Source organism: Talpa europaea (genome assembly GCF_964194135.1).
Source record: "Talpa europaea genome assembly, chromosome: 1".
NCBI classification, from domain to species: domain Eukaryota; kingdom Metazoa; phylum Chordata; class Mammalia; order Eulipotyphla; family Talpidae; genus Talpa; species Talpa europaea.
The window spans coordinates 154,010,612-154,020,866 of NC_140073.1; the positions used below are offsets into that span (position 1 = coordinate 154,010,612).

Consider the following 10,255-nt stretch of genomic DNA (forward strand, 5'->3'; position numbering starts at 1 on the left):
AACAGTAAGTTTACGCCACCTGTTTGTAAGAAAGTTCATGTATAACCTGAACCTGCATAGTTCAAACCCTGTTCAGGGTCAACAGTAGCTATGTTTGGAAATTATGAACATGGTAAATTAATTACTAAGTGAAAAATGTAAGTTATAAAATAAAGCTTATGATTCTGATTTTTATAAAACAAATACATTACACATTACCTGTATTATAAAACTATATTACAAAATTAACAAAGGCCATTTCTAGGTGCCTGGAGTTTATAATAGAAAAATTAAATGCCTTTTAAAATGCATTACTTTTGCAGATATCCCTTCTCAGCAGACATAAATATGGTTAAGCTTCTGGAAAGAAGGGACTGTGACTCATTCCTTTCTGTGTAGTTCAACTGCACAGAGTCCTACACAGAAGTCACCCCACAGACCTTTGTTAACTGAATGAAATGGGGACTATTTGACAAACACAATCTTTATATCAGCTACTTAAAATTCTCAAATTAGAAACATTTCCAGGAGAAACATATTTTCTCCCCAAGTAATATTTCATTCTTATTTTTAATGTTTAAGTAGGAAGTGTTCTGCTTTTAACAAACAAGAGAGAAATGCTGGTCCTCCCCAGTGGAGCAGCGGTTGAGCGCTGGGTTGCGAAGCTGCCCGCAGCCTCTGCAGCATCGGTTCGATCCCCGGCTGCTCCCCGGCCACCGGAGGAGGGTCCTGCATGGCGCACAGACCTCTCCTGCCGCCCGCTGCTCCCCTCAGCAGTGTACTTCGGTCCTTCTGCCTGCTCTGCTCCCCGCTCTGGCTCTGGTGAATTCTCTCACCCTCCCGCGCTTCTGACTGTGCCCAGTGCTTGTATAAATAAAATAAAATAAAATAAAATAAAATAAAATAAAATAAATCTTTTTTAAAAAAAGAGAGAGAAATGCAAGACTCTTAATGTATATGAACTGAATGTATGTGAAAAGGGGTGGGTCGGCAAGTATTTCAGTTTTGAAATAACTTACGGCAAATACAAAAGCATATATTGAGTTGTCTCAGACACAAAGTCTATCTCTGATTTATAAAGTACGTTATTCATACTAAGTAAGTATTTATTGGAAGCATACAGCAAGGTTCTATGTATATAGAAGGGTCACAAATATTTATTAAGACTTTACAATATGACTTTAAACACATATACTTGGTTCATGACCCATCAGTCCTACTGTAAGCCCCACTGAATCACATATAGAAGTATAATATAATTAAACCAATGTGTAGAGACACAGGAAGAGCCAAGTGGATCAGTGCAACAGAAATACTCTCCAAATAAACCCAACTCATAGAAATTGAGCATATGACAGAGAGCATGTCAAAACAGTGGGGGAAAAGGATGCACTAACGGCTTGGTAGCAGTACTGGGGCAAAGCTATCTGAATTGCAAGAGAAGTGTGACTTGTGCTACACATCATATGTGTAATATATTCCAGGTGGATTAAAGAGCTACACGTTAAAAAAGAGAAGACGACACAGGAGGCTGGTTAATTAATCTTGGGATAAGGTCTTCTCAAACAAGACACAGAAGGCAGAAAGTCACAGGGAAAATACTGATGAATACGAGAAGATAATTTCAAATTTCTGTTCAACAAAAAGGAGACATGCAAAACACCGAGAGAAAATATTCGCCACACACATAACACATAATATCTTACTGATATAGTATGATATTAAAGAACATCTAATAAAGCAACAAGAAAAATAAGCAAATTCAATAGAAAAATGGGCAAAAACCAAAGCTGACAAGTCACAGAAGACAAAGCACCACTGGTCAAACATGGATTTGGGGAGTCCTCTAATTACAATAACAGCAGCTGACACGTACTGCTCACCAGGCATCCGGTACTTCTCAATGCTTTAGATGTCAACTCCTTTAATCTCGCACCAACCCTATGAGATAGCAACTATTTTTATCCCCGTCTACAGAGAAGATGGAAGCAGAGGTTGAAAAAGCTGCTCAGGGATGCACAACCAGGAGTGCGGGGCTGGACTTCCCACACAGGCAGCGGGGTTCTACAGTCCAGACTCTCTCTTTACCTCCATGCTACGTCACCCCTCCAGGGATGCAGGGAGCCAGGGAAGTACAAATTCAAACAACAATCATTTATTGTACAAATTAGTGAAAATAGAAAAGACCAACATAGTCCACGTGGAAATGAGTTTTGCCGACACTGCTGGCGGGAGAATGGAACAATGCTTTCTTTTGGGAGTAGAACCTCTTGTCGGAAGAGGTGTAAACCTATTCCTCTAATCATTTGCAATTAAAAACAAAAACAAAACAAAACTCCCTTCTTAAGGAAACACTCTGAAAGAAAGTTCAGAAAAACAATTTACCCAATAGACAGGTGGTTTCTTAGGAGAACATTCATTTTATTCCTACAGGTAGCAACAAATCCTAAAACTCCTTTTCTCTCTTAATCCTCATGCCAATAAAGAGTACCATGGGATAAGCATTCCATTGCTGCCATGCTAACTTTTAAATGTGGCTGCTTCCCTTGAGATTTAATCAGCCTTAGGTGAAACTTGCCCTGACAGCCTGTGTCTTGACTGGATAGCATCCCTGAATTATTCACCTTCCCTCCCAGCCGGCTGATGCAAGTTCGGTTTCGATTCTTCCATATTTGCCGCTTAGCCTCTTTCTCAACGGGTTCAAGAAGGAAGACTCAAGGTGAGAAGTTCAAACTTTCCCTTTCTGCTTTATTGAAAAGCCATAAAAAAGACTGTTCCTTGTTTTCAGCTCTGTATTGATTCCGAGCACACAGAAACATGGCTTCTGAAATCATTTCCCACAGTCTCTACTTCTATAGCATACCTGGTAAGTAGCAATACTTCTGGGAAAAATTAAACCCATGCCACAGCTTTTCTAACACTTCAGCCGTCCTATATTCTTAGAGGCTCCCTTAGGAAGAGAAACATGGAAAAGCACAGGGGGCTAGAAAAGGGGATGTGATAAATTCACCACATAAAGTTGATTGTGAGTGGCAATATGCAAAGATTGTAATGCCCTCAGCTTTTTGAAGAGGGCACAGCAGGTCAGCCTCCACTTGAACAATTTTTGTATATCCAAGACTTCCTACATTTTTTTTTTTTTTTGCATGCTGCATTCTAAAATTTAGTACCAACTTGGTTTTTGACTATGACAAAGCAATCACAATTTGCAAGGGTGACAATGGGTCGGGTGTGAGGCACAAGCAGCTCAGAGAACAGTGTTTTAACCAACAGGGGCGAGCACAATGTCACAAAAAGGAATGTAAGAGTGTTCCTTAGGGTTCAGACGGGATGTAAGAAGAGCTTAAGGCCGGCAGGAGAATGAAAACATTGTAAAGCACAAGCCTGCATTTTTTTCACCCGCACCCTAAGGTTACAGGTTTCACTCCCTGAAAACACAGAACTTCCCACGACTGGCGGGCAGGAGGCCGCGCCGCAGGCCCCGGCAACGACGCCCCAGCCCGGGCGACCCTACCGCGGCCCCGGCGCGATGCAGTGATTGCTGGACAGCTCCGGGGGTGCGGCGCCGGCCACCCCGACGCGCGCCCGCCGGGAACCTGCCCAGGAGCCCCGGGGCCGCACCGGAGCGCCTCCGGGCACCCCGCGCGGGCCGGGGGTCCCCACGCCGCCGGGAGGGGGCCGCGGGGCTGCGGGGCGCGGCGCCGTGCGAGGCCGGGCGGCTGGAGCCACAAGTGCGGGAGAAGTTGTGGAGCCGGCGGGGAGGGCGGGGAGGGTGGGGGGGGCCGCGCGCGTGGCACCCCGGCGGCACCCGCCCCCCACAAGGTCGCTCGCCCCGAGTCACTTTCCCCGCCGCCCGGGGGGCGTCGCTCCCGCGGCTGCCGGACTCCGCCACGGCCCCCCGCGGTCCTTCGGGCGGCGGCGCCCCTGCCCGGCCTCGGGGCGCGGGGGGGACCCCGGCGGGCCTCCCGACCCCCGCTTCCGGCGCCCCCCGGGGCCCGAGCTCGGGCCCGCCGCCGCCGCCCCCCGGGCCCCGCAACGTCCCGTCCCCGGCCCGGGCGCCCCCTCCCCGGCCCCCCGCCCCGGCGCGGACGCCGCCCCCCGCCCCCCCGCCCGCCGCCCCGGCGCCCCCCGAGGGCGCGCCCGCCCCCCGCCCCCCGCCCGCCCGGCGGATACAGTTTGAAGCCCCTCAGGATCTCCCTGGCCCGCTCGTCCTTGGCTGACATGATGCGGCGGCCGCCGCCCGCGGCTGTCCCACGCCGGCCCGGCCGAGCCTCGCAGACGGCGCCCGACGCCGGGGACGAGCCGCAGCCCGGCCTGGACACCTCGGGCGAGAAGCGGCAGCGGCCAGACCCGGACGGCCTCGCCCTCCCGCGGCTCCCGCTCGGAGCCTTCTCCTTCCCCGTCGCGCAGCGCCCGCCCCGCAGCCAATGGCGAGCCCGCGCCCGCGACGGGCGTCCCGGCCAGCCAATAGGAGCGCTCAGCGGCTTCGCAGGGGGACGGGAGCGTCCGTGGAAAGGGCCCTCCCCGGGAAGTCCCGTAGGGCAATTTTTCTTTCGGGGCGGTTGCCTAGCGTTTGCCCCACGGAGGCTGGCCCCACGTCTGCCAAGGCTCTAGGGAGCCGCTCCCGCCGCTGAGCACCCTAGGGCTCTGGGATGACGGCGGGTTGCCCTGTGCGAGGTGGCCGAGACTACATTTCCCAGCATTCCAGAGGCGCCCCCGCCCCCGAGACCACAGATCCCAGCACGCAACAGAAGCCCACGGACTACAAATCCCAGCATCCCTTGCCCCCTGTAACTTAGACTCCAGTGTGCCGCTCAGGGTGCGCAAATGCATGAAGCCGCCTGCAGTTTTGGTGCTTCCAGAACCCGGCGGCTTGAAACCAGGCGGGAAGACCCTCTTCACCCTCAAAAGATGGTAACAGCCTACAGAGAGGTAACTTCTGTTTACATGGAACTCAGAAATCTCCTGCAAATCATGGTAAGGCTGCAAACAACAAACAAAAACAATGATTAAACCATGAAAGATAATACCATGAAAGATAATACCACAAAACGACTCCTTCGGATCGTGTTTGTTTTAAGTCTGGGGTGTCTTTTATGTGTTTTGCAGGGGTTTCTGGCGTGCTCCTGCTTTGAACTGGGAGAGACATCGATTGTACACTCAGAATATCAACACAGAAAGGTACTTTAGAGAATTTGCTGTTCCAACCCCTGTTGTTTTACTTATGAGGAAACTGAGGCTCAGGGAGGCTAGGAGATTGTTCACGGATGACAGCAAGTTGGAATAGTGTTAGAACTTGGCCTTAAGTCTCCTGACCCGCAGTCTGGGCTCACACCACACCAGGGTGGAGATATTTTTAGCAGCACGTCTACGTGATTGTTAGTCTTGCTGAGGTTTTCCTATCCAGGTTGAAGCATCCAGAGGTTAAGTCAGTATTTCTTTGGTAATTTTTGTGCAGGTGAAGGAGTGAGTGAGATGTTTGTTTATCTTCAGTCTAGGTAGGACTTGGTGTTTTGACTTGTTGTTTTTTACTCAAGGTGACCTTTAATGTGATTTTAGGCATTAGGTGAAAATGTAGTGTAAGCGAAATTTTCCTCGGAGACCTCCTCTCTCCCTTCCTAGGACTTCCTTTTCCTGTCCCCCTTTTACTCCTCTGGGTACCCACCCAATTTTTCCCTTCCTGTAATTCAACAGTTTTTCAGTTTTTATTATTGGCCAGGCACTCTGTTGGTAAAAGACATGGCCACTGCCACCAGGAAAATAATCATCTAGTTAGGGAAAAAAGGAGACTCCTTGAGAGTCAAGAGGGACTGTGGTAAATGGCATAAAGGAAATGACATCAGGTGCTACATTGGCCCTGATGGCGAGATTTATTCCAGCTGGTGAATTTTAAACTTAGGATTGTTTTTTACATTAACACATTTTGTCTTTCCATTTTCTGGTCAATGAAATGTCATATATATATACAATAATGGTGCGTTTTTACATATATATGTATACACACTCGTGTCAACGCCCAAATCAAAATATAGAACACTTGCTGTAAATGTGCCTTTCCCATCCATGCTGCATCCTCCCATCCTCTCAGGTAGCCCCTCTTCTGGTTTCTATGCCCATCCATCAGTTTTGACTTTGTTTTAAACATAACCACACATTAGGTACAATATGAATCTAACCTTTTTAATTCATCAGTGTTTTTGTGGGATTCATCCATGTTGTGTGTGGCAGTAACTTGTTTTCTTTAAATTGCCGAGTAGTGTTTCCTTGTGTGTGTATAGCACCGTTTTATTATACTGTTGATGGACGTTGGGGTTACCAGTTATTGATCTTTGGCTTAGATTAACAAAGCTGCAATGAAAATTCTTATGTTTCTTGTTTGTGGACTTTTGCACCCATTGCTGGAGAGGAGTTGCTGGCTTGTAGGGTGTGTATATCATCAGCAATGGTAGATACTACTAGTTTTCTAAAGTGATAATATCAATTTTCACCTTCACCAACAGTGCCTCTTATCCTTGTCCATCCGGGGTGTCAGTCTTTTAAAATTTTTTAAATTTTAGCCATTCTGGGTATATGCCTTAGCTCATAATTTTAATTGGCATTGTCTTTGCTGCTGGGCACCTTTTCATATGCTTATTGGCTATTTGAATGTCCTCATTTGTCTAGTACCCACTCAAGCCTTTGCCCACTTTTTTAACTGGGCTGCTTGTTGTAATTCTTTATGTAGTCTGCGACTTATCTTTGCACTCTCTTGCTGATGTCTTTTGATAAAGAGAAAGTCTTAGTGTAGTTCACTGTTTTCTTTTATGATTAATGCTTTTTGCATCTAGTTAATGAAATCTTTGCCTACAGAGGTGATAGGATTTTAACAGGCAAATGAGGGAAGACTATTGCAAAAAGGAAGAGCATACCTGAGACAGGCCCTTGGCCTTGGAGAGGGAAGGTGTAAGTTTCTCTGGGCCTGGCAAGGTCTGGAGTTTGGACTGTGAAGACAAAGCTGGAGGTATAGAGGTATAGTGCAAAGGGCTTTAACTGAGACTTAGAATCTAGGCATCATTTTGGAGGAACTAGAGGCGCTGCCAGAATATTTATGAACTCAAACAGAACTTAGTTGTCTTCTTTCCATGCCAAATTGCCCCTCCTCCTCTGTAGCCCTCTTCACTTAAAACCATCTCTAGACAGCTCTGATCTGACTGATACCATCTTTCCCTCTCCCTGCATTTGACTGGTCACCAAGTCTGACAAATTCTGTGGTCTAAATGTCTTCAATAATGTCCTTTGCCCCCCTATGTCCAACTCCCACTGCCTTTGTTCAAGATCTCACTGTCTCTTGTCTGGAATGTATCAGTCACCTCAAGGTTTGCTCTGATTCTAATTCTTTCCACATCCAATCCATGACTGTAGCAGCTGGTGTGATCATAATAAGATGGCAATTAATTCATACCTCTCTACAGCTGTCAAACCCTACATAGCTTCCCAGTGCCCTTAAGATAAAAATAACTCCTTTCCATGGCTTACACCCTTTGTGATTTGCTTGTTCATTTCTTCTAGGGTCAACTCAAGTTTCATCTCCTTCTGGAGCCTGCCTTAAATCCCCTCTCCTTAGGCGGGATTATCTGTACCCCTAGGGTACCTGTGGCGGTGTCTCTCACAGCCAGACATGGCTCTCTCTGTGCAACTGTGAACTCTTTCTCGTCTGAACTTTGCTGTATTTAGGTTTTTGCTGGGCATAGTGCATGGCCTGTGGTTTCCAAAACCCTTGATGACCTGAATCTAGCCTCTGTGCTCCTCACTTATCACCCCTGAATGTCAGGGTCTAGCCACTCTAGATTTCTTTCCTGTGTCAGTATATGCTACATAGCGCAAACTTATGTGACTATGCTCACTGCCCTATTTCTTCCCTCTTCTGCCAGGAAGATGCCTGTTTTTTCTTCCCCAAAGAAAAGAACTTTCTTTGCTTCCTAAGTGTTGCTATATATCTTGCAAATTACTTAACACATTGAAGCTTTTTGAGGGTAAGAACCTCTTCTTGTCTTTATATAGTTTCTAGAACATAATAGATGCTAAAGAAATGTTTTTGAACAAATGAATAGGTTGGTTCTATGCTCCTTTCCATCTATTTGGTCTGATTTCTGCATTCTAATTCACAAAAGGCGAATAGGGTTCTTTTCATTTCTTCAAGACAGTCTCTGGTGCATACTTTGAAGGAATCAGCTTAAGTGTTCAGGTATGTGGAGTTTCTTAGCCTTCTGACAGGAGAGTTGCTAAATACCAAATGCAACGCCACGGCACCATTTTGGTCACAGAGAACGATTATTGATTCACCCCATCTCTTACTTAATATATCTTCTGAACAGAGGTCAAGAACATGGTCTTGGGCTTTAGAGAGCCCGGCTTCTAAAACGGACTTGCCGCTCACTGGCTTGGATTTTAAGGCATGGTAAACAAAGCTGAAAAGAGTTAGGAGAATTCAATAGAACAAGGTACGGCACCTGGCATAGGGAACAACGCTCAACAGACAATAATGATTAGGCTAATAGGGCTCAGCACCCCAGAGTAGCCTCAGTCGCCAAAGGGAACTCTTGAGAGGTAAAGCTCGACCAGAGGGGTGGATTTTGGGCCCAGGGTGGTGATGACGATGCTTCCAGCCCCAGTATGGCCTAGGCTGCCTCCCTCGCCCCTGCCTACCCCGTTCCTGGCTTAAGACGGGGCTCAGACCCCTCCCCTTTGGCTCCATCCCCCCTGGATGGAGGTGTGAGGCCAGGAACTAACGCTGCGGTGGGGAGGCGGGGGGAACCTAGTGTGGGCGGAACTCGAGTGCAGCGGCGGGAGGCTTCCGGGGGGAGTGGCTAGGGAGACGGGTCGGCGGAGGCAGAAAAGCGCCGGACGCCGGCCGAACATGGACGCTTGACAACCCGCGGGCAGGCGCCGGGAGGCCGAGCCAGCGACCGAGAGGACGGATCGGCGACGAGAACAGGTAGGGGCAGGCGAGAGGGCCGACCCCGCGGGGCCCGGCCCCCCGGGGTAGTCCGGACCCTCTGGCGGGGTGCCTGCTGCCGGGGAAGCCCGCGGCCACGCCGCCCCGCCCCCGCCCGGGATCGCGCCCGGCGGCTCCTCACGCCACAGCCGCGGCCCTGCCGGGAGCAGCTGCTGGGCCTGAAGCCCACCCAGCCTGCGACCCTCGGCCTCCGTGCTGGGTGCTCTCGCTTCCCCGCCCCCGGAGCCTGCCCTGTGCGGGCCGTCCAGATAGCGCCCCTCTGGCTCGGGAGCTCATCGCCTCCGTGTCCCTGTCCCCGCGGACCCTCCCACCCCAGAGGAAAGAGACTACCAGGTTCTCCTGACCTCGTAGCCCCCACGGGCTTCGCTCCTGAGGCCGAGATTTTTTTTTTTGAGGGACCGAAGTTTCTATCCAATTCTTTAGCCCCTCTTCTCCAAGTTCTTCCATTCAGTCTCCACACAGTTCAAAACACTTGGGGGATGTTTTTCCCTCTTCTGTCAGGCATCACCACTCTCCTCACCCCTCCAGCCTTTCTCCTATACCCTTCTCATTCCCCAGCCCTTCCCAGCGACCTTGGCTTCCTGACGCTTCACTTTTTTCCATAGGTAACTCTTAGGTGACATGCTTGTTTTTCTAATACTGTCAGAGTGTCGCTACTCTGTTTGCCTGCCTCTGCAGAAACTTAGTTTCCCTTGTGCCAAATAATCCTCCTTTGACTTGTTGAGTGCTTCACTCTAATAAACCTCTTCATTTGGTCACACTGTCCCAATATGTGTCATTCTTGGAGGAGCCATCTTTTCTTATGCAAGACACCTGTAGAGTTGATTTGCAGTGTGTGTGTTCATTTACACTCAGTAGGTAATTAGGTTATACCATCTGTGGGAACCTTTGTCTTTCATCAGATTGGCATTTCTTACTCAAATCTTTTGATTTGTTCTTGAGATTCTGTACAAATTCTGAAGTCAGGTTTGGTAAAGAAGGCCAAGTAAGGGATTTTCTTCATGGACTCACACAGTGTGTATTTTTTTCGTTTGAATATGTTGCTGCTTATCTTTCAAGATGATTTCCCCCCTTGTTCTGTGCTTAAATGACAACTTGTCTTAAATGAGAAATTTTTCTTGTTTGATTTTTCTGTCTGATTTGTAAGTGTGACTAACAACACATGGGAGCTATAGTTACTTGCATGTGCTTACACCTGTCACCTCTTTATGAACATGAGCCTTTGTTTCTTAACTAGATGGCCATAAAACAGCTACTGAGAAAGTCCTATGTATTTCTTTT

The 10,255-nt window shown here is 48.4% G+C and overlaps 1 protein-coding gene across 1 annotated transcript in view; it reads right to left on the reverse strand.

Moving 5' to 3' along the window:
- Positions 1 to 4,202, reverse strand: part of PDE6D (phosphodiesterase 6D) — a gene marked incomplete at both ends in the record, with an annotated part of 47,803 nt that extends 43,601 nt beyond the window's left edge. Inside the window, one exon of the mRNA XM_084249450.1 lies at positions 4,153 to 4,202. Coding sequence (XP_084105576.1) covers positions 4,153 to 4,202 — 50 coding nt within the window. The remainder of the gene's footprint in view (positions 1 to 4,152) is intronic.
- Between the last annotated feature and the right edge of the window lie 6,053 nt (positions 4,203 to 10,255).